This window comes from Triturus cristatus, chromosome 3_2 (genome assembly GCF_964204655.1).
Source record: "Triturus cristatus chromosome 3_2, aTriCri1.1, whole genome shotgun sequence".
NCBI lineage: Eukaryota > Metazoa > Chordata > Amphibia > Caudata > Salamandridae > Triturus > Triturus cristatus.
In genome coordinates this window covers 1,075,050,991-1,075,076,240 of record NC_140584.1, presented here as the reverse complement: position 1 = coordinate 1,075,076,240, position 25,250 = coordinate 1,075,050,991, and the positions used below count along the sequence as shown (strand labels likewise).

At 42.6% G+C, this 25,250-nt stretch overlaps 1 protein-coding gene across 6 annotated transcripts in view; it reads right to left on the bottom strand.

The window, feature by feature from the left end:
- The window catches only part of AUTS2 (activator of transcription and developmental regulator AUTS2), a 2,674,869-nt gene that overhangs the window by 855,954 nt on the left and 1,793,665 nt on the right, over positions 1-25,250 (bottom strand). For all 6 annotated transcript variants that reach the window (XM_085649809.1, XM_085649808.1, XM_085649807.1 and 3 more), the window contains one exon: positions 6,642-6,671. In XM_085649809.1, coding sequence (XP_085505935.1) covers positions 6,642-6,671 — 30 coding nt within the window. The remainder of the gene's footprint in view (positions 1-6,641; positions 6,672-25,250) is intronic.

Below are 25,250 nucleotides of genomic sequence, written 5' to 3'. Positions count from 1 at the left end.
ACGAAATCGTGGAAAGCAAGATTATGCTTAATTAGTGGGCGCGCATTTAGTAAGAACCCAGTGTTATGGAAAACCTTGGGCTTGGAAGAGGAAGAGCATGAGCTAGTCGAGCAAGTGGCAAGGGGATGAAAGGGGGAAAAACAGACAGTACAACGGCGGGAATATAGTAGCCCCAGTGGAGTCCAACAGTGCGAAGCGGGGCATGTGGGAGATCTGAGGGCCCACAGCGCAGATGAAGAATAACGCATACATGTCTTACCGGGAGGCGGAGGTACGTCGACCGGGTCCAGCCCGACCTGCAGCCCGTCCTCAGCGCGGACGGGCGCAGACGGGCTGAACTCTGGCGTAACCCCGGCGGAAGACCGGCGACCCCGCTGCGCGATGACGCTGCGCGTCAGCATGACTGCCATTTATGGAGGTCGAGCCTCCTAGAGGAAGACTAGAGCGCGTGATGGATCGCTCCTCACACAAGATGGCGGCCACCGTGACAAGGGCGAGGGGCCCGCAAAAAAGCGGTGAAATAGTCCGTTTTTAAGGTGCAAGGTAAGATGACAGCAGTGCGGGTGAGCAAGGACAGAAACTAACCAAAAAACACAACAGCGGGGATTTTACAAACAGCAATAGCTGTAAACTGTTCAGACACTGCACACTAATGCGCTAGACTATAGGCAGTTGCACTGAGCTGGTAGGCAAGGCTAAGATTAAAAACAGGGAATAAAATAACACAAAAAACCAAGATACAAAAAGCGGGAGTTCTAAAACAGCAGTAGCTATACACAAATCAGGCGCTGCACGCTAATGCGCTAAGCTGGAATAGGAGCCCTGAAGTTACCTGCCATTTATGGAGGTCGAGCCTCCTAGAGGAAGACTAGAGCGCGTGATGGATCGCTCCTCACACAAGATGGCGGCCACCGTGACAAGGGCGAGGGGCCCGCAAAAAAGCGGTGAAATAGTCCGTTTTTAAGGTGCAAGGTAAGATGACAGCAGTGCGGGTGAGCAAGGACAGAAACTAACCAAAAAACACAACAGCGGGGATTTTACAAACAGCAATAGCTGTAAACTGTTCAGACACTGCACGCTAATGCGCTAGACTATAGGCAGTTGCACTGAGCTGGTAGGCAAGGCTAAGATTAAAAACAGGGAATAAAATAACACAAAAAACCAAGATACAAAAAGCGGGAGTTCTAAAACAGCAGTAGCTATACACAAATCAGGCGCTGCACGCTAATGCGCTAAGCTGGGATAGGAGCCCTGAAGTTACCTGCCATTTATGGAGGTCGAGCCTCCTAGAGGAAGACTAGAGCGCGTGATGGATCGCTCCTCACACAAGATGGCGGCCACCGTGACAAGGGCGAGGGGCCCGCAAAAAAGCGGTGAAATAGTCCGTTTTTAAGGTGCAAGGTAAGATGACAGCAGTGCGGGTGAGCAAGGACAGAAACTAACCAAAAAACACAACAGCGGGGATTTTACAAACAGCAATAGCTGTAAACTGTTCAGACACTGCACGCTAATGCGCTAGACTATAGGCAGTTGCACTGAGCTGGTAGGCAAGGCTAAGATTAAAAACAGGGAATAAAATAACACAAAAAACCAAGATACAAAAAGCGGGAGTTCTAAAACAGCAGTAGCTATACACAAATCAGGCGCTGCACGCTAATGCGCTAAGCTGGGGTAAGCTAATATGTATTTAGCTATGCAGCACATTAGCCTGGGTGCTAAAACATCTACTGTTCTTTATCGTGGAGGAAAAAGTAAGCACCAAACTATGTGACACGCCAGGTATGAGAACACATGGAGAGAAATATTGCCTTTCAGCGGGAAATGTTATAGTCCGAAGCTCTGTTTTTAATATAAAATCTGGGCCTTTGGTGTTCATATCACTGAAAATAAAATACAAGATTTGAAAAAAATATTATTGTCTACAGATGCTCATTGAAGACAATTTCTTTTGACTGGAATTTAGAGAATGCTAAAGTGATTCTGGTATTTTACTGACCTCTGCTGGTCGTTTTCTATCAAGAAAGTTCAATAGAGTCAGTTGCCAGAAAAATAAAAAAAGACAGTCCATCAACAGAAAGCAATTCTGGTATTTTACTGACCTCTACTGGTCGTTTTCTCTCAAGACAGTTAAATAGAGGCAGTTGAACAAACAGAAAGCAATTCTGGTATTTTACTGATCTCTAGTGGTCGTTTTCTATCAAGACAGTTAAATAGAGGCAATTGAACAGAAAAAGTCCCTAAGCGGAAGCAGAGAAGTCCTAGGGCTGATCTCTAGAGCCCACAAAATACATACGCATATAAGTATATACTAAAGTAGAAACAAGAGGTCTTGAATGCTCGACCTAAAAAAAGTGCTATTGTGAAAGTGGAGCGGACCAACTGCAAATGGTAACTGTTTGGACCTTCAAAAAATGTAAAAATAAGCATTTTAAGGACTGGCAGTAGGTGGGAGGAGCAGGGTAGCACTGGGGAGTAAACAGGCGAGCAACGGATGTGGGTAGGATTAAATAAAAATCAAACAAGCATTGACAAAGCCAATAGGCTACGCCTATGGAAGGTACTGGCTTTGTCAATGTTTTTAGCTATGTTCTACTGGAGCACAGCTGCTGTGCAGCATGGTTAAAATGTTTTTAAAAGGCACTATACCTCAGCCAGAGTGCAGGAAGGTTTGGGACGGGCAACACAGACAACAAAGGGACGGTGGGTGGAAGTAGCAAAACAGACAATGGAAGGGTCAGCATGGACAGTGTGGAGGGAACATGGCCAGCGTAGAGAGAGCGGGTAGGGGGTTTCAACACAAGCAGTAGAGGTAGAGTGGGTGGGGTTAAACATGCCAAATGGAGGATTGGCAGTTGGGAGGGCAACACAATGGACAGAAGGGGTCGATGGGTGAGAGGAAGACAGGGGAGGGAGAAGTAAACAAGGGAGAAAGCTGAAACTAATGCGCTCTGGTAGAGTGCTTGAATAAAAAGAAAAAAGTAGTGCCTAAAAAAGGAGCTGTGGAAGGACACAAGTAATGTGTCCATGCTCCAGAACATGAAAAGGTAGAAAGCCTACGGCAGATGACCAATAAGCAAATTAGAGTGAAAATTAGGCAAACAAGTGGTAAGCAATGGGGAGCGTCTAAGCCCACTGTTAGGAAACAATATATGTCGCAGGAGACAGTGTGCCTAAAAAGCCAGTGTGGGGAGAGAAGGAAGCATCACTGAGCGTTTGGAATGGGGAGGCATTCAACAGAATAAGGAGCCCACAAGGGAGAAAGCAAGAGTGGGAGCAACACAGAGCGCAAGAGGCAGGTATTTGAGGGATTCAGTTGCACACTAGGGAGAGAGCTGAACAATACATGCACTCTCATGGAGTGCTTACATAAAAAAAGAAATTCTCTAAATGTGAGCAGTGGAAGTCAGTCAAGTCAGCCAATCAAAAGGATGGTAAAGAGGCTATGCCCAGAGGATGGACAAACACAAGAAGAAGGAAAGCAAGACACTAAATAAGAAACAAGCAAATGAAAGTGAAAATAATGCGAACCAATGGTGCACAATTGGCGGGTTCTAAATGCTGCCTGGTTGGGAAGACCTAAAAAGGATTGGGGGCATCCAATAACAGATTTCTAACCAATCAAACTACTCAAGGTATTTTAGGAGATTCCCAGGGGTAATCCCTAGATTGATGTAAAACAGTAACAATACTAAAGACAGAACAAATAAACACAACCAATTTACTGTGCAAGAAAACACCTGTATGTATGTATGCCTGGGGAAAGTTTTCTTCTCACAAATTTCTTGAAGGTTTTGAAAAACTTTGCCACCTTAAATGTTGGAAACGTTTACACCTGTGTCCACATTTTCATGAAAACCAGAGCATTTTGGACTATTTATATTACCACAGGTAAATCTGCCGATCATCATTCTGATACATCTGCCATGGTGCATATAAAAGCTGTGCAAAGCTTTGAGAAACTTTTCTTATATGAAAACCTCTGTCATGCACTGGATGTTGTTTGCGCTAAATAAAACAGTAACAACAATAAAAATGATGCTCCACACATGAAATCCCAGTTCCTTTATAAACGGATAGTGCATGATTTACTTCAGAGTTCCTTGAAATCTCAAAGACTCTACATTGTGATGGGTTCCATGACTACTTTGATTCGAATCTCACCATATACAGTAGTGTCACCAGTATTAAGGGCTTTCCTTGGCTAGGCTGAACGGCTCACAAAAATTAAACATCCTAATGGACTTTCTTTTCTTCTGGACACAGACTTTAGTAAAGTCTCCCTTGTTCTTCTTCGGACTGCTTATTCTTTTTAACAATTTATTCCTACCATTCTAGGTTGTGTCTCTGTTGCCCCTTAGGCTTATCCCACTGTGATGATGTTTCTTCTGCATTTGCACACAAGTATAACCTCAGTTAACACCTATGTCTTTGTATACTCATAGGTTGGCTAGGTTGCCTGTGGCTAGGTCGATTGTGCTACTGCACTATTTTACATACCTCAATAAATGTAATAAAGAAATTCTAAACTGAACATTATTCAGTTAATGACATTTTATCCTATATATCCTTTACATTTAACATTTTCACTTTAGTGCAATCATACTCTCCAATTGATGTTCGAAAGATGCCCAAAGCCCTTGTGCCGCAAAAGAGTTTGTTGCAAAATCGTATTGGAAGTTTTTGTAAAAAGTAGTACGTACTGGGCTGGGTGACCTGATAGAAGACCCCGATCCAGAGCCAGAGTGGCCCTAGTTGACACCGGGCATTTCCCCAGTGGGCCGGAAGGGTGGGGGTCGTTTTGGTTGCTGGGGGCCGGTTTTGCAGCTGTGCTACAAAACCAGCCCCTTGTATCAAAAGCGCAGCAGCAGTGTTCCACCCCTGGAAATTACGTGTGACCTCCCCCAAACGCACCCGCCACCCTACAGCCTCTGCTCTGGGCTGGTCGGACGTAATTGCCAGGACTGGTTTGTGATCCCAGTCCGGCCCTACCCCCATCCTTGTATTTGCATCCTCAATGTGCCGCCATTAAAGGTACAGAGGCCACAATGTCAAAATCAGTGGCACCACGTGAATGTACATCAGGAGTACATTCAGTGTTCTATGGGACCAATGCCTGCCCCTCCCAAAGTCTGCAGTCTGCACATAGTGTAGGCTGTCAATTTGTAACAGTTTACATTTTGTGAATATTTACAGCCTGCCCTTGGCTGATGATAAACATTCCATCATTTTCAGCTGGAAAACACATTCAGTAAGCATCTGTTTAGTCTGTTGCAAATTGCAGGTGTGAAGAAATGCCTTTGGCTATCCCCTTCACTACCAACGCATAAGGGATTTCAAATGCACAACTGTGCATTACGCATTCAGATTTTGTATTTGCTAAGTCTGGTGCATAGGCTTTGCAAATTCAAAGTATTTTGTGCACCAGACACCATCATTCTTAAATGATCACAGATGAGTAGGGAAACAGAACTGCAAGAGAAGGGTGTACTCTTCTCAAAGTACTGAAAAATCTTCAGTTAGTCAAAAATCAACCTTGGGGCATTTAAAATATGTTTCCCAAAGGTGTTAAAACAAATGCCTTTCACTAACTAGTAACTACATTTAAAAAGGCACAATAGGTCACTATGTATACTTCACTACAGGGGTCATTGAACTCTTTCAGTGTGTATTCCTTGTACTGTATGCACATCCAGAATAGCTTTTAGTACAAAAGATTAAGTTATCAAAAATAAATAGTTCTTGGCGCTTTTAATCTGGCACAGAATTTACACCCAAAAGCTGGCTGGTCTGGAGACTGCAAAACAAGGATCAGCTTGGAAAATGATCTTGCAACAGGAACCATAGCAACTTAATTAACATATGCAAAGTCCTTAAACATTTTTACAAGTACAATTTCTTCATAACTATGCCTTAAAATAAAATAACAATACTTTATTTCCCCCAAACAGCTTTAAATGTACAACAATTTGAGCTTCAGATGTGTCCCATACACACACATATCCGTTGGCGTATTACAAGAGCATTCTAGCCGGTGACACTTGTAATTCAGCAGATGGGATATCCTTCAAGTTTGAATGGAGTATCTTGTCCACCAAACTCTAAATAAGGTCCAAATGTGTCATTGAGCATAAAGAATAACTACGGCAAACTGACTGTGTGTGTACGCAATGATGGCTGTGGTGTATGTAATGATGGCTGTGGTGTACGGGATGATGGCTGCAGTGTACGCGATGATGGCTGCAGTGTACGCGATGATGGCTGAGGTGTACGGGATGATGGCTGAGGTGTACGGGATGATGGCTGCGGTGTACGGGATGATGGCTGCGGTGTACGGGATGATGGCTGCGGTGTACGGGATGATGGCTGCGGTGTACGCGCCAATGGCTGCGGTGTACAGGATGATGGCTGCGGTTTACGGGATAATGGCTGCGGTGTACGGGATGATTGCTGCAGTGTACGGGATTATGGCTGCGGTGTACGGGATGATGGCTGAGGTGTACGGGATGATGGCTGCGGTGTACAGGATGATGGCTGCGGTGTACAAAACGATAGATGCAGTGTACGCGCCGATGGCTGCCGTGCCACACACCCTCACACAGGCCTCCTAGAGATACTGTAGCACTTTGCACATTTGGGCTTACCTTCTCTTCTTGATCACTGTCACTGTCACACTGCAAGAAAGAGAAGAGCGAAAATCAACACCTTTCGGCAGAAAAGAGTCATAATTCACCACAGTCAATGGAAATTAGTGAACACATAAAACAGAAAAGAGCATTCTTTTTGAGATGCCTGAGAGCTTACTGAGACAGATCACCATTATCCCTCATCTGTTATCTTTAAGGCTCCCAGTTTTCAAATTAAATGATAACATTGAAATGGCAAACGGGTTACTTTTATAAATGTTTGGAGAAAATTAACAAGGAGGACCCTGTGTTCAGAATTCTGGATGGGAGCCACATTTCTGGCACAGTAGTACTTCAATGGAAACAGGGCTGGGCAATAAAAGAATTATAAGCATCATTTCAGGGGCATTAACTATCTGGAGAGGACTGTCTAGTAGCACAAAATGGTCCAACGTGGGGCTGATTTCTGGCACAATAATTGTCTACAGGAAGCCTGGCTACTTCAGAAGCATGTCTCAGATTAGGCTGGATGATTATCTCAATTACTGAATGGAAATGAATCATGGCACAATGTGAGGTGATGTGCACAGTGAGCTACAGCAGTTATGATGTGGGTGACATAGTGGAACTTAAAGAGGCAAATGTCTACTCAAGAGAATACTCTGGACGGGGGGACTTGGGTGGAGGCCATGAGGCTGGGGAGCTTTGTTCCATGTAGACCTTCACAGGAGGCTCCAGACCCAACTGGCCTTCCTGGAGGAGCGTCAGTGTCTGCATTCAGGGCCTGCCTTAGTTGGTGACAGGCACCTTTGTCTCTTTTTACGGGCATATGTAGAAGTGTTTGATGGGCGCACACAAAGAGAAACCAATTCAAGACCATGCCCACTAAGATCAAGTGGGGTAACTTGAGGAGGGAGGAAAACGGCAGCACCTATTCCAATAGAAAGTGGGGCTTTAGTGGAATGAGAGTGTGTCATAAGAAGAACCATTACTCAGTTCTCTTGTAGCCTTCCATGGTTGCTGGCAGAGCTAGAAACATAAGTAATGTCTGAACTTCCAGAAAACCGTGAATATAATTGTGAATACAGTGGCACACATAGAAGTACAGCCAGACAACACTGATGTGTTTGGAAAGAGCCTTTGTCTTCCTTCTGTCCCTCTTAACAGTACACCAAGTTGTATCTGGAGTGCTATAAAAAATACCTACACAGTGGAAGAAATCCTTGCTGGTGAGCAACAACCTCACCAAAAGGTACAGGGGGCACAGGCTTGGAGGCACTCCTTTCCGATGGCCTTGCAAACCAAGAGAGCAAGGCAAACTGTGGCCCATTAGAAGACCAAGAAGACTTTGATGACCCAATAATATACACTCAATACACCCTCGTGTACCCCTTGCTACCGCTGGTGCATTTAAAAACAAATTAAGGGCAAAATAATATAGTTGAAATAAGCGTGCAGAATTAACATTCAAGCTTTAATGAAAATAAAACACTTTTAAAATGTAGAAAATACATTTATCAGTCATATTTACTGGTACTGGGCCTCAAATGGCAATAGCAACATTGCTTGGCAAGCATATTCACTAGTATGCTGAAGCACACATACAATGTTTAATTCATGATCGATCCATGTTCATGTACTTTAAAAATAATACGTTTCATTAATGTTTTCATTTAGAATCTGCAAAATGTTTCTGCTTAGACAAAAACACTGTTAACACATGATTAGAAATTGTGGTTTAATGAGGTGATAGAACCCAGCCTCAGATAAAAAAATACCCCAAAAAAGCATTCACTGTGAACTTGACCTTTTGATCTTCAATGAATAGGTTTCTGCCTAATATTTTCTTTTGCACTAATACAGACGTTTCGAGTTCTACATTAACCATTGTTAGCAAAATCTACCAGTTGATATTTTAGAAGGTTAGACATGTAATTTAGAGTGTGGGAAAATAGTCCTGCATGAGAAAATGTTCTGCAAGAATGTAATTGTCACAATGAAAGTAGCAAACCTAACATTAATGTCTATGGACTATTGTATTCATGTGAGAAGAAGAGGAGAGATCCTGTTCTAGGAGAACAACGTAAGCTGATTGGATGACAGGAGGAGATGGTGCTACATGAACTGCAACATCATTTTTGACTGTTTATAATAATAATAGTGCGTAGTGTAGTTTAACCCCTTGCATGCTTCTGACGGAACCACTCCGTCATGAGCCACGGGCGCCGCGTGCTCATGACGGAGTGGTTCCGTCATGCTGTGGCCGTTGGCGGCCACTCCGCCCACGCGGAGCTGATTCCCCGCCTGTGCGGGCGATTAGCGCAAGTGGGTGGAGTCATGACGGAACCACGCCGTCATGAGCACAGCTCGCCTGTGACTCATGACGGCGTGGTTCCGTCATGAGCATAGCGGCGCCGCAAACCCCCCAAACCTCCCCAGCGCTGCGGCGGAATTCGCGCCGCAGCGAAGGGGTTAATGCCATTTTTCCATTGCCACTTTCCCAGACCCATGTTTCCATACTTTTTATACCCAGCCTTCTTCCATGTTGCTCAGAGACTCTAATGAGTTTCTTGAACCACTCTTTATGGAAAGTTCTGCCTTGATTACATTTTTGATTTATTGAACTGTCTTATATTCAGAAAGTCTATGCTTAAATTCTCACTCTCTCGAACTGAAACTCTTCATGAGTTCTGACTGTCTGACTGTCTGACTGACCCCTTTTCTCACCTGATTCTTAGAATAGGGATTCTTTTCTTTATGGAATGTACTTTAGGCGTTTTATTATGATTTTTGACTAACCATTTTTGATTACCAATTCTGTTCATATTTGATCATTCAGATTAATATGAATAAAACTTTTGACTTTGAATAAAGATGACCTTCTAAACTTTGAAAAATAAAACCTTTTATTAATGCAAAACTCTCATTACTGGCTGACCGTAGAATATAAATTGGGATTTTAATTATTGTGATGTGCAACTCCTGATCTCTCTAAAACAACGGCAAAGATTATTGACTTTGAGAAAAATACAGCTGTGATGAGCCCATGTGATGGTAAACCACGTTTTTAAGTAAACCGATTCCTTCTCCAGCCCTACAAAAACACGTTGGATAAAATCAAGTTTTTGTTTCTAAACAGCATGGGTTTGTATCACACAATATGCCATAGGCTCAATAACTGTAGGGAAAATCTACTGGCCCTATGCCCAGTGACTGAAATAATTTGTTAATCAGTACAGCATAACTCAACACAGCAGTCTAAATACCCAAATCACATATGCCACCCTGAACCTAGCAGTCTCAAACCCTAGTCACTTCTGAATGCACAGCCTAATTGATGTTGATTCTCCTGTCCTCTTGCTCAATTTATTAGTGATTCTGAAGATCATTCAAGCGCTATAAAATGGTACTGAGATGTGAAACACATTGACCAGAATGAACTAAACATTGCAGTCTACCACCAATCAACTTCTCTCCAAAGATCCCAGAATAATTACATTTCTACAATCAAGATTTACCTGAGAAACCAGAGACGATAACACTCAGACTAGAGTCATGCCTATGAAGGAGAGTTAATGGGGAACATTCTCTTCCACTTCTAAACTCTCAGCTCTAAATAAAGAAAGAAATGTGTACAAAGCACGTCTTTCTTTGTATCCCACTCCAGAATGGAACGAATAATCCATATGAGCTTTCCAAATGATCCTTACCAGTCACACATTGCTTAGAATTCTTCATCTGATACTCTTAACAGTGATGAGTTAGCTAATCATGTTTCTCCCCCCAAAAATAAAATAAATCAGGGTGGCCACTGGCTGTCTTGTACCCCTTAAAGAAACCAAACATGTTCCACTGATAAGGAAAGCATCTTCAGCAGTGTGGACTTCTTTTACCCCCATTTTAGGATCTTACTTGATAAATGTATCCCAAAGGCTCTAAACCTCAACCTATTCTTTGGAAAAACACATTGCCCCTATTTGTGGCCTAAGAGAATGAGTATGCCCTCCAATCTTTGTTACGGGATGTCATAAACTAGCATCCTCTATGCCTACAGATCCATTAAAAAGCTTCCACACCTGCCTAAAATCATATTGTGTGTCTGCCAAATTGGGAAAATTCACAGAAGAAAAAATCAACTACTGGACCTGCACTGTTCTGGGTTTACATCATAATGTGGTGAAGACACTTCCATGCTGAAGGTCACTGATAACTCCAGCTTGCTAGAACTCCTTGACCTCTGATACTATCAACCATAATATCCTCTTTCACACTAAAATGCAATAGGACGGGCACCGACGGCACAGTAATGACCTGCCGTACAGAACCAAATGAATTTAAAGTGGAACTCCATAACTGCACCCACCACACTGGAGTACCTCAAGAATCATCCATACTAACAACCCTGCCTTTAACCATATAGGAGTGTAATCGTTTCCAAAGTAGGTACTGAATTCCATCTGTATGCAGATGATACACAGCAGCTTCGGAAGATAGATAATACTAGTGCTTTTTACACTCTAGTGCAATGTTAGCTGACATCTGCTCATGGATGTCGCATTTGAAACATAAGCGGAACCCTCAAAAGACTGAGTTCTACTAACTATCTCTAAGCAGATCTAATGCTCTCCCTCCAAACTGGATTGATAAATTACAGTCCCTAAACATCTGCAAAATTGTAAATTATGCTAGATGCCTGGGCTTTACATTAGATTGAATTCTCGGTTTAGTCTTCACCTTCTCATCAAATTGACTTCACTGTCTAGTCTTCACCGTCTCATCACAAAAATCACTAAAAATACCAAATTAAAACTGGAACCTCTACAAAAGTCATTCATTTAACTTTCAACATTACTGGTGGTGTACCGCTTTGAGTATGTTAACCTAACCACTCTAATTCCCACCTGATCCTTCTCAAAGTAGTACCCTCAATGGCCAGGAAAATTGAAACCAGCATAGTAGACTGCTAATCTGACAGGCAACACCCCTTTTGTGGCTATAAAAAGGGGTCTTATAGGGGAGTGGGTTTTGACAAAGAAATCTGTCAGCTATAATTCTAGGCAAAGGGACTTGAACCTCAAGAAAAACCCCAATAGATATATTATCACATAAAACACAGGGGTGAGAATTGGCTAGAGACAGCTACTACTAGCATTGATGAATTAAAAGAAACAATATATGCCTAGCAATTCTTGGCGACCAGCTTAAGTTCCACGCAGAAGTAGTTATGGAGCATCACAATCCTAGACTGAGGGAAGCCATAAATATAGCCTCAACCTTCTAATTAGCAAATATATTGATAGCAATACCGTGGAGGAGACAAGAAAGCATCACTAATTTCCCCTCCCTAACTATTCATTTTCCCATGCCCTGGCCCACCCAGACTATGAGATCTTAAGTGACTAACAGCTGCAGTACCTCTAACTATACCACGGTCCCGCCAAGCATATTGATGCATCTTTACCACTGTGCTACTGCCAGGGAATAGAGATTGCCTGGCGGAGTCAGTCGTACCAGGGTGGCACGACCGCCAAGGTCATAATGTGGTGGTCGGAAGACTGCCGCCCCACCACGAGTCTGTAGACCCGAGGACCACCAGACTCTTAATTATGCCCTCTCTGGTGCACCTATAATGAACCTAAGGTCAGAGACTGTTCATGACTGTGGGAGAACCTGCCAATGTCTTTCATAGTTCAATACTTGCTCCTGCCCTCTAATAACACTGTTGTGCTTTCTAAGGGACTTCATAGTGGCAGGTCAGGACCTAGCAACTCTGAGCAAGGAAAAGGGGAGCTCATCCAAGCCATGGACTGTTATTGCACTTACTGTCTTTTCACACCACAAACCTCCCACAATGTGCACTTTGCACAGGAACACTCTCTGCAAAGTTGTTTTTTGGAGACACATCAATAGCACTATGGTTCACCTCATCTTCCGACACAGCTCTATGTGTAAGGGATGGAGTTCATTTTGTAAGGTTTGAGAGTGATGGCCTGAATGAAGGTAGAGGAAAGAATGTACACTTGATAGTAACACATTTTCCCCATACGAAGTGGGACTTTACAGAAGGACAAGGGGGTGAAATCCTGCGGTGTCTTTGAAGACCTCCACCAGAGCTGACAAAGAAGGAAGCACACAAAGTACCAGAAAATTAAGTTCATTTTCATTATTACTAATGAGAGTACCTTGAAACCCATGTGATGACATCCAAACACCAAAATAGGATATATGAGTGTAGTAGTTCAAATAAATGTAAATGTAAGCAGTATCATGTCCACCCTGCCAGGACCACAGTATTGCAACAACATTTCAGCCTTTTAGCTACATTTGTCTTTAAAAAACACAGAAATAAACATAAAAAGTACATGATGAATGTGAAAATATGAAGCTCCAATTTTCTGAACACTAAATACAGTATGATCCTAGTTATAATAAAATACTTGGATATGACCCCATGAAGTAAGACAAAGTCATGGATGCAAACGGACAAATCGTCGTTAAAATAACTACCGTAAAATAAATGCACATTTTTTTATGCGCATGAATGATGAGAACAGATGCAACGGGTGGCCTTTGGAAGACCTGTTAAAAGAAGACATTTCATGAAAACATGCCCAATTAGCACTTCCATGACCTGATTCCAAAACAGGGCACATTTTCAAAGTGGGTGACACTGCAATTAGCATTCTTAACTCTGTATAGTATAGGGGTGATTTTGACATCTGTGTATCAACACATATTCAATGTGTACGGATTTAGAACCTCAATAAACGCACAACATATTATTGTGACTTGATATAGTCTTCGATTACAATTTTGATTGAAAATTGTAAAACTTTCGTTATATGACTGACTGCTTTGTCTTAATTATTTACAGCGGCAAAAGCATAAGACTGAAAAATAATGGTCCTCCCCTCTATAAAATGGAACAGCCCAAGATCACTGCATAATTACAAACCTGGCAGCGGTGGCTGGGGGAATCTAAGTAATTAGGATAGTAGTGGATTGATAAATCAGCTACTGAGATAATTAGGTCACGTTCAATTCATTAAAATTTTCCCCCCAAAGGAGGACCCCAGGTTTCTGTGTTTTTGATGCGAGACTGCTGAAAGCCTTGGTTCTATCCTGGAGTTCATTATGATCGTTCACATGTTAGAAAGAGAGTTCATTTTTGTGTAGCTATCACCTGCTTGTTTAAGCACAACAGTCACAAGTGGATCAGAAGTACATGACAACATCAACATCATATGAACTGATTTCAGTGACGTACGAGGATCACGTGATGCGTAATTAAGCACTTTTCACAGCAAAATGTTTGAACAGGAATGATGAGAAAGCGAGTGGCTGCTGTTTGCGGTGCTTGTGTTTTTTGGTTGTTAAAGTGCAGCACCAATAAATGTTTGGGAAATTTTGCATAATTATGCAAATAGAAAATTACATGCATTTCGCAAACCCCTCTCTGATATTACTATTTTATACTAAATATAATTTACAAAAATATCGTTCCATTGAGTGAAGATTTTCTATTTTTAATTCTAAAAGAGTGATAGTTCTTTAAGGTGCAATATTTATGTTAGGTGATATTCTGGCAACTATAGTCTGATGCTGCACTTCTCTATAATTTACAGTGTACCAAGCAATTAGAAAATCTCACCAAAGCGTATCTTTTTTAAAGGTGTTTATGGAATATTAAAAGTCCTTATTTAAATAAAAAAGAATGTTTCACAGTATTCAATCGACACTCATTGGTTCAATTCGTTTAAAGCACTTTGTCACACCAGGATCGCACTTTGTACATTTGTGCCCACCTTTCTTCAATATACCTCCACTGATGATGGGCTGACATTTGTGGCCATCACAAGAAAGACACACTTCTTGTTGCTTCCTTAAAGGCGGCCAGGTTACATTACACTCATTATTCTAGCTCGCCACATTTATATACCACATTAATCCCTTGGAGCCGAGAAGAAATTTAATGTTACACTAGATGAGATTTGTTTCGATTCATATAAATATTATTTCAATTTTTATTATGCACTTAGAAAAATATATAATCTGCTATACATTTAGTGGTGCATGCACTGAACAGCAATGTATGAATGCAAATCCACTTGACAACAATATTCAATATTAATGAGCTCGTTATATTAGGATATTATTTTACAGGTAACAAACCCAAATTAAATTGCTTGCTCTATGCGCATGAAACAAGAATAAGAGAGTCACAAAAATGTATCGTCACTACAGTCAGGGGCAATGAAAAGGAGAAGTTTGGAGTTCGAAAAATCATATCTCCTAGATTTCTACCTGTATATTTTACCCTTGCCATAATTTAAACAAAAGATAGACGCATTTTAATTAAAGGTCAGTGGTGTCTCTCGTTCCCCTAATTTCCATTTAAACAGTGCAAGATTTGCTGAAAGAAATAAAGTTAGTCAATGAATAATTCTGAGGTCCCCAAGGAAGTCCTTATGCAAATGACCTGCAAGCCTGGACTGAAGAAAGCCCTTATTAATTCGAACATAAAGCAACGCCTTCAGGATAATCCCAAGACATTCGTTGTTATCAGTCATTTTAGCTATGCAGTAATATTCATTGTTTTACGCAATTATGCAGTGTTTCTACAATTAAAACGTATGAGTTTTTTTCTGATCTTCAACACTAAAGCAGTGGCGTTGCCACATTTTCAATCACGTTTTCGCCCAGTTCCTTATGGGGTACCACAATGATCTGCTTTGAGCCTTACTCTGTTTAATTTATACCTTGCGCCTCTGGCTCGCTTAATTACAACCCACAGCGTGGGTTTTTACTGCTATGCGGATGACACCCAATTAATTTTTCTTTCTGTAAGTCCTTGGAAATCTCCTCTCTTTCCAATAGTCTCAAACAAGGTCTCTCCCTTGTCATGAAAGGATGAAAATTAACAAAATGAATCTAAACACTAACTAAAGAGCGATTACTTTCCTGGACAATTATTTTCTTAAGACATGGCAATGGTGGCCCCCTAATATGCCGAGCTCGCAGTTTGGGTATCATCATTGACCAACATCTTTCTTTTCGTCATTACATCTCCAAAATAGCCTCTTCTTTCTTCTTTGTGCTCTATGGAAGGTCTCACTCTGTCTTCTGTGGGCCAACTGAAAACCCATAGTATAGCTCTCCTCTCTTCCCAACTTGATTTCAATAACACCATCGATCTTGGTCTACGATAGTATCTCATCAGCTAGATCCAGCACATTCAAAACATGGAATCTAACATTAGGTCTTCCCTGCTCTGAATGTACTTCTCAGCCAGCATCTTATGTTCCTTGCATTGGTTCCCCATTTCCATAACCATCACCTTTAAGAATATAAATCTGCCACAAAGTCTATTTTGGAAATGGACCTGTGTTCCTCTGCAAGTGTCTGAAATTGACAAACCGTGCTGTGCTCTTCATTCCTCTAAAGCCAGCCTTCTTACTACACCTCACCTTTAACGACCCTGATACCGTATAGCACATGGCACTGTTGCCCCAAAAATATGGAATACCCACCTGAATCTAGTATCCAGTTCAAATATATGGCAGCTCACTCTGCTTTTTGGAATACCATGAATACATGGTTATTTATATCTAATGTTGCCTCGTAAAGAATGTCTCCTGATGCATTTACATCAGTGCTGGGATATCTCTGTGAGAGAGAGGTCACCGTTTCACTCTATCCAGTTCTCTTTATTCATTCATTCATTCATAAATGAAACAACAAAACAACATGAAATTTGCTGGTGAAAAGTTGATTAACAAAAGATGGCATTATAAATTTAAATAATCGTGGTAGTAATATATGCCCAATTCTTTTACGTATTTCTCCTCCATTATGAAATTGCCATATTTCGCCTTGTCATTCGTTTTCCACTCCTACTATTATTTCACCTTTTCATGAAAAGTATTTGCTGACTCTCACTTGACCTACCATAGAGAATGTGCAGATTCTTTAGATAATATAGCTTGAAATAGCCTTTATCCTCATTGACTCAAAAGAGATTTTATCATGCCGTATGCCACACCATCAACTATGTACACAGAGTCCACCATTGGTCTCTTTATCTCACGTAGGCCAACCTCTTCCACTGGTATGAGGAGACCACCACTCAATGTATTTCTTTGGATGCTCAGTGATTAATTCTCACTTGGTTAGTACATCTTTTCAAAGAAATTAGACTCAGAAGGTTGCTGTTGCTGTTATATAATATTAACACATAAATATGAAAATGACAGTACAACAAGTATCAACAAAGTGCAGACAACGCAGTGCTCATGTGCATAAATCCATAAAATATATACAAAATACACCACAGATACTCTTTGGTTCATTACATTGTTTTCTCAATACACATGTGCATTCATTTTTACACAATCTAGATTACAAATAATATGGATACCAAGAGAGATATATGTCGATGTTTGAGACACAATGAATGGTACTTATTATTGGTACAGAGCCAGACGACTTGGTTCTGAAGAGACCCTTTCACTCATCAGGAGTCGAAATGTAGACATAAATCTCTTTGAGTTTTTACCAAAGATAAGACTGGTAGTGTTTTTTCAGTGACCAACCGCGAGAGGGACCTCATGATACCAATTCAGGGTTAAGACCATAATCTTCATTTACTCCTCCCTCCTTCGAAATAACACCAGACGTTCTGTTGTTTGAAAAGGCGGTGAACAGAGAAATTGATGCATTAAGCAATAGCCATCACAATAGCTTCTGCAACATTTCTAAAGATAAGATGACGGCATTGAATCTATTGGCTAATGATGATTCAATTGTGATCAAGCCTGCAGACTAAGACGGGTGATTGTGATCCTACCGAAGTCTATGTACAAAGATGAGAGCTTGAAGTTACTCAATGATCCCAGAAACTATAACTGACTGGCAAAAGATTTCACTTCAGGAAACACAGGAGGAGATTAAATTCCTAGTGGCCGAGGCAAGGAGAATGATTGGATCACTAAGTACGAATCTGAATTCCTGATTCAAAAACAGCCCAAGGTTCCTTATTTCGACATCCTCCTGAAAGTCCACAACAATTTTGTGACATCTTTATAAGAACAAGACAAAATGCTGACATTCCTAAAGGACACAAAGGATGGTCTAAATATTTTGAAGGCTCTACCATTTGACAGCACAAAGGAGCTGCTTATCAGCCTAGACTGAGAGGCTTTACACATGAGTATCCCACAGGAGGCAACTATTGAAGTATTTGAAAAAATCTTTAGTGAAACTGAATGGACCTTCATAATGCAGAGAGAATACACACTTGACCATGCACACTTTGAACTTACTTGAAATTTATTTGAGTATTAGGGGAATTTTTCCTCCAGGTACACGGGACTTCTATGGGGAGCACATTCCCCCCCAGATTGGCATGCATGTATACTCATTCTTTTGAGACTGAGTCCAATTTGCACCACCAGAAACCCTCTTTGAATAAAATAAAGTTGTGGAAAAGGTACTTTGATGATGTGCCTTTGACCTGGACAGGCACCAAGGAAGAAGCACATGATTTTTCAGAGTGATTTAATGCATTTAATTTCTTTTAAGATTCACAATGACAACTGGAGAATTAGAAATACCCTTCCTTGACCTTTTCATTAAAGCAGAAGATGGATTCTCAAGACTGAGGACTATTACAAGCCTACTGACCGAAAAAAATCTTCTCCGCTTTGAATGCCTACACCTACGGTCACTTTGTGAAAACCTGCCTGTGAGTCAGTTCTTGCGGCTTCAATGCAAATGTTCCAAAACCAGAGACTGAAAAGTCACATGCACAAAAGTTGGAGATTAAGTTGAACAACAAGAACAACCCTCCACACCTGATTGAAAGAGCAAATAAGAGAACTCTCAATAACAACAGTGTAGGCGGGGGAGAAGGGCTTTCACTACATTCTTCCCCTGTGTGTGTGAGGCCTTGAATGTTGGGAGAATGGCACCACCATTGGGCAGAAAGCGCTCAATGTACTACACCTCCCAGAAACCCTTGGGGCACAAGACAGGAAAGCGGATCCGGCACCACCGCCTTATCCCTCTCTATAAAGCCCCTCCCCTTCCTGGGGTCAGAGCTTGACAATCTATCCCATTTTCACATTTCCATGTGAGCGGATAGTAGTCCCCACTGGATTTTCCTGATTGCATCTTGGGTTTCATGCGGCTGGAGGTCGGAATCTACATTGGAACCTCCTTGCCGAGGAAAGGAGTTAGCGCCGAGGAATATTTCTCGCTGGTTAATCACAGACAACCGCTCCGGGCCACCTCTTTGTTTCCCGGCACATAGTCCCCTTCCAGCCGGAAGTCGGAGATTCGAGGTCTTACCAGCGCAAGGAACACTAAGGTATTATTACTCTTGAAGGGAGAGCAGCGCCGGAGCGCTCCTCCCGAAACCACGACTATATTAGTTTTATTTTGTTGATTTCTGGCTCGTGACGCCGTGTGGCTCACACTCACGCTGTGAGGTTCTACAGCGTTCAAGTGCTCTGGCCCCCATGAGGATTGATCGGTGCTCGTGCATTGCTATCAGGTGGCTGGAATCGTGAAGTACTCATGCTGGGCTGGAATACAGCAGCCGGGTGCTTCTTTTGGTGACATCATTAGAGCTGGGCTGCACAAGGAGCATTTCACTATGGTATGACTATTGCTTTCTTAAGACTTTTTTGGTCATTATCAGCCTTTCAAAGTAGCGGTCTCCTTTCATTGCTCTCCGGAGAGTTCGTGGTCTGGATTATTGTACGTTCTGGTACTTGGGGTATGAATGATACTCCTCTTTCTGACACTCATGCATGTCTTCTCTTTCTTTTATGTACAGCCTTCACATGTGGGGTAACTTCTGCTGACGCACGGAACCCTAGACCAGACCGAGGTACAAGAAGATCCATCCCTACTGCAGTGTTTATTATTTTATCCGCTTCCTTTTTCCCAAGGTGCTTCCTTGCATAGAAGTGCATCGTCAATCTGTGGGAGGTTGCGCTCGGAGAGTAGGAGGGGATACTCAGCACTCCTTCATCCCCGCTGGCAGACTTCAGAGGTTAGTGGCATTATTTGTTTTGCACTGCTGATATCCTGACACTAACATCTGTAGACATTTGTGAAGGAAAGGGATAATAGACCAATATGTGTTACCAACATTAGTCCTCTATCCAATGCCTTCCAGAAAATCATAAATAGGAACTGGAGAATTTTGCAATCAGGTGACTTGGACTTCAAGAACCTATGCACTCTATTAGACGGGCCAGGAACATAAAGGATATTTTGGTACACACTTGTCAGAGAAGACATGAAGGCATACGTAATCAAACCACTCTGTGTAATCTACCACCTCCTAAAGGTCACTCTCCATGCTGAAAATGCAGTGAGTTCCCTCTTACAATGAAAACCAAAGAGGTAGATTTAGGTTTAAGATATCCATGGCAACTTAAACACCTCACGAACTGTTAATGTAGCATATGTAATAAAGTGTCCTTGCTAAATGATGTATTTTAGCAAGACGACTAGAACCATGATCTCTAGGATCACAGGGCATCGAAGTACTATCAGGTGCAAACATGATGCCACAAAACACTTCATTGAGAGAGGACATGGCATTGATGAAATGTAGTGGTTTGTTCTAGAGAAGCTGATGCCAACAAGGAAAGATATGATGAATCCTCTCCTCATCTTTGAACAAAGATGGGTTTAAAGACTCCGCACAGATTTATATGGTCTGAATGATGATATCCCATGGGGCTGTATGAATTTCTGATGACACCTTCCTCTTCTGGGCTCTTATTCCTTTTCTCATTCGAGCACACGCAGTTCCCATTTTGAGAAAGGTTTATTTGTTGTACATGACCTTTCACAAATGTTTAGGCAGTAGAGATGTGTGACTAAGACTAATGACTATTCCTATAGGCTCATATGTTTCTCATGTCAAATGAGTGAAGACATATGTTGCCCTACTTAGGCAAGCCTATATGTACCCAAATTCAAATGAGTAAGGCCATTATTTGTGTTAGTCACCATTCTGAGGTAGGCGTTTATTGATTTTGTCTACCCTTGTGATTCGAACAAGGTATGTTTCTTTCAACTGCTCCCCCTCCCGGCATATTTATTATCTGATTCCTGGTCGGGTCCTGAGGTGGTGTCTGTCTGCACCAGCATGACTGCATCCAAGCCATTTGGAAGTTTCCTCTGTCCACAATAAAATCCCCTACCCCCTTTGTTTTAAAAAAACTAATAATAGCATTCAAGAGCATGTCCTCGCAGTTCACCCTCCGCAATGTGCAATGGAAGCGCAGGTCTAATGATGATGTCGGGTGTACCGCCACTGACAGGTCGTCGGTGGTGGTCTGCTATACCAATAATACAGTCCAACCGCCACATTATAATGCAGGTGGTCAGATCCTTCTTGGACGGGGGACATACCACCGCCTCCGACAGGATCTACAGATCCCGTTGGGGCAGCAATCGGAATCTAAATCCATAATGACGGTAGTGCTGAGGCAGGCACCGCCATCAGGATTACGATGTCCCTTTCCAACAACCTTTTCATGGCGGTCCCACTGCCATGAAAAGGCTGTCAGAAAGGGAATTTGGGGGCCCCAAACAGGGTCAAGCCACAATGTTAAAGATCTCTTTCAGACTGCCAGCACAGCAAACCTATCCTAATTGGGAATGAGAGCCGACTGCTTGTTGGCGGTCCCCTGACTGCCAGGATAGAGGTTGGCAGTCCCACCACTCGGTATTGTAATCAGGGCGTACATTACCCAGAAGGCATCATCTCCCATGTGATGCAGTGAGGGGCACCTCCAAAGGTCTTATTAGTCAGACTGACCACGCCAAGCCTACAGCATTAGCAGCTGGGAGCCCACATGATTATTTTAGGTACACCGGCAGGGTGTGCTCTTGACGAAGTAAGTTATAGATTTATGGAGACTGGGGGCCTAAATTATCTTGTATGGCAGCATACCAGTGCCACAGTGACCAAGACTTTGATTATACAGGAACCAAAGGGCCCAGGGGCCTAAATTTTGTTTTGTGATGACAAACCATTGCTATAAGGACCGGGCCGTTGATTAAATGGGAGCATTCATTTGCTTCCATCTTTTTACGTTATTGGAGGGCATTACTGTGGAGGCCGGCTAAGACCTCTTTCTGCCCTGATACATTTTGGTGTTGGCACTTATAACTCTATATCCTGGTGTGACGGGCTGACTCGAGCAGGTATGCATGTTCCGCAGTGCAAGCTGGCTACTTCAACACTCGGTCATTTAGACATGTTTGTTCATGAGGACTCCCCACATGACACAACCATGATACCATGTGTTGGCAATAAGAACAGCGCACTGCCACCAATGATGTTCTCTGCCGTGCTGATATACATACCTGAATGAGCTAACCTACATGGTAATAACATCTCCTTGGTTTTGTCTACTACTATTTTCCTGATGGATATGGAGATAAAAGACCCCTGTTGTATTTCAGAACTATTATTAGGCATTGTGTGTAGATCACAGCATATTAGCAACCCCTAATGGATTGTGAGCACCGGTGTGGGCTCCCTGTTTTTGGCTACATACACTCCCCCTTCCTTTTACAGGAGTGGAGCTGCAGGTTGGATTGCCTTTTATTTATATGGTGAAGAAAAGACTGTGAACATTTTAACTTTTAATTGAATGTGCGTTATTCCTCTGCATGTAATTATACCAACCTTCTCACGAGTGTGGAGTAGTTTGGGTTCCAGTGTCACATTTTTGCTCACGCTCAATAGACGTTTCTCCTTGCTCGTAGAGTTGTTAGCACCCTGTGTGCTATCCGTTTTTTAAAATTATCTTTGGACAGTTTTAACACTATGTGCTGTTGTACGATGTTTATTCAATTTTGGTAGTTTACCTGGAATCACAGGTAAGATGTACCTGTTTGCATGTTTTATATTATATTCATGATTTACCCTATCCTTTAGGCATCCTGTGGCACAGACGAATGCCCACAACCAGTTAGGATATTAGGGGTAAAAACCTGTTGGCCTAGGTTATGGTGTGAGTCATCTTTCTCAAATACCATCCCAAATGGTTTTAGCTCTACCAATGGTCCCAAATAAATAAAGGTAATAACCTGGGTACCATACAGTATTTTTATTCTGGTCTAGATCCAGCAACTGTCCAGTAGATTCTATCTAAGAACTCCCTCCTAGCTTTCACTCCACAGGAGGCAGAGTCCGCCCGGGTGGCACTGTCCTACGAGGGTGGGGAGAGGTTGCCAATGATGAAGCATCACATGATTAGTGTGTGAGGCTTTCTCTTCCAGAAAGATAATCTATATAGGTGTTGATAATATATAATGGAAACGGAAACCCACTTAGTCTAATTACTTTGTTGTATATACTATCAAAATGAGAATTAATCGCTGAGCATTAAAAGAAATACTTTGAGTGGTGGTCTCCCCATACCAATGGAAGAGGGTGACCTGCATGAGAAAAAGAGACCCACTGTAGACTCTGTTTACATTATTCAATACTGACCCTGGACGCCGTGGGCATATAGGGTTGTCTGTGTGTTATATGCATGCCGTGCCATCATCACTCATATGACACTTAATAGGAAGAACTTTAGACCACTCTTTTGACTTGGTTAGAAGACTTCCTTCAGACAGTCCTCTCCCCAACCACCCCTGTAGGAGGTTGCTGCACTGTGTTCAGGTCGTGGCAGACATCAGGAGGGTGGTAAACTAGAGCTTCAATATGTAGATGCCTCCTTAATAGAGGTGGTCCTACCTGGTCACCTAACAGTAAGTAGAATGTGAAAGCTGCACAAGGAGTGTGGTTGACATTCATTTGTTGTAGTGTAGGGAATGACAGAGATATCTCAGAGAAAAAAATCCCTCGGCAATTGCATGACGGGTGGGTGCATCATAACTTGGAGAGTGTACTCCAAAAGTGTCAACCTCAGTAGATTATGCGGTAATTGAAACACTTCTCATCATCACAGCACCTAAGGTACTGCTGCACTCCACAAGCTTCATGTAGCAGGCCACACATGGAACCACCGCTAGTTCCCGAAGGCCACAGAAGGCCTTAAGAGAGGCTGTGGCTATGCATAGGCAATTGCACCCCACCAGCACTTTCGATCGCTGACCACTCTGTTTGGAAGCAGGTAGTGACTACTAATGACACACTCTAAGCTGGCATATCTTTACAGGCTCAAAGACAGAGGAATGGAGGAATTCTACCAGGAGCACCTGTGCTCTACATTAAAGAGGTCTGCCGTGTACAACAAATAAACGTCTCTAGTATCCTTGTCCACACTTCACAACGCAATAAAAGTAAATGCCAGGAATAAATAATGCAGCATCTTTCTCCTGAGTTATTTTTGGCTCTCTGTGCTCTTCTGGTCAGTCATCTCATGTGAGACGAAAACTTCAGAGAAAATCCTCCAAGCGCAGAGAGATAAATGTGATCTTCCCCACACCCGAACCCCAAACATCAACCATTTTTTGCCTTAACCATCCAAGAAGTGTTTAGAGCATTCCTGACACCACCATGTGATGTCTTTCTTGAAGGTTTTAGTTGCGCAAACCCTGCTGGATCCTGCTCCTTGAGGGTCATTGTTCTCGAGAGTGAAAGAGCTCCAGTCTTGCTCGAGACCATCAGCCTGGTCCGCTCACACATCCTTGTGTTCTCTGCCCCATCACTGCTGTGCGAGCTTCGTTTGAAGTACCACAAATAGTTCTACACCATTGCATTCTATTTGTGAGAATGGTACACTAATTGCCATACAGAAAACAAAACATGTGGACGAGATAATAGGAAAAACTCTAACCTGTAGAGGTGAATGCTAAGGCTGTAAACAAAAACGATTATTTACCGTCTAAAAGGTAATCAGATGGATCGTCATTTTGTAGCACAGCACTTAAGTAAAAAATGATTTTACAGAGACCAGTATGTTGTCTGGGATAAAAAAAGAGCAATTTCCACCAAAGCGTTAAGCCTCCTGCCTTCCACAGTCCAGTTCTAATTTCAAGGTCCGCTTAATTCTGAGTCAAGTAATTACAGCTATACCCAGAAGCCTCTTGTCTCCTGAGCTGGGCATATGGTGCGGGTCTGGGTCCTACCGGCGTCCATTATGGAAGCCGCACAGATGCCAAGCCGATTAAAATGCTTTGAGTCCTCTCACAACACGCCGGTGACTGACAGCTTTGTGATTTCGCCCGTCACTGCATCTGCCTGAAGTCTCTGTTGTGCGGGTGCCCACATGGCGCGGCGAGAAAACGCTTCCATCTCCGGTATTAAATTCCCACACTGACCCCGGGACTTTGCCGCGAGCTCGGCGGGAGCGCAGCATCCAATTTACAGCTCCATCCACTGGGCCCCTAAGTGCCAGCCCCTGGCAGAGACGAATGATGGTCAGCCCCTGCACTTCATACATTATGCAGAGGCAATAAATGCAGTCGGCGAAGTGCTACAGCGTGTGGCTAGCCCCGGTTGCAAACACTCTTTGCAAAATGCCAGGGGACGGGAGCACCGGATGTCAGCTTCACTCATAAATGGGGGCAGGGCTGACAGCACTAGAGGGAAACAGACTCAGGGGTCAACAGTGCACAGACAAACCTGTCCCGGTGACA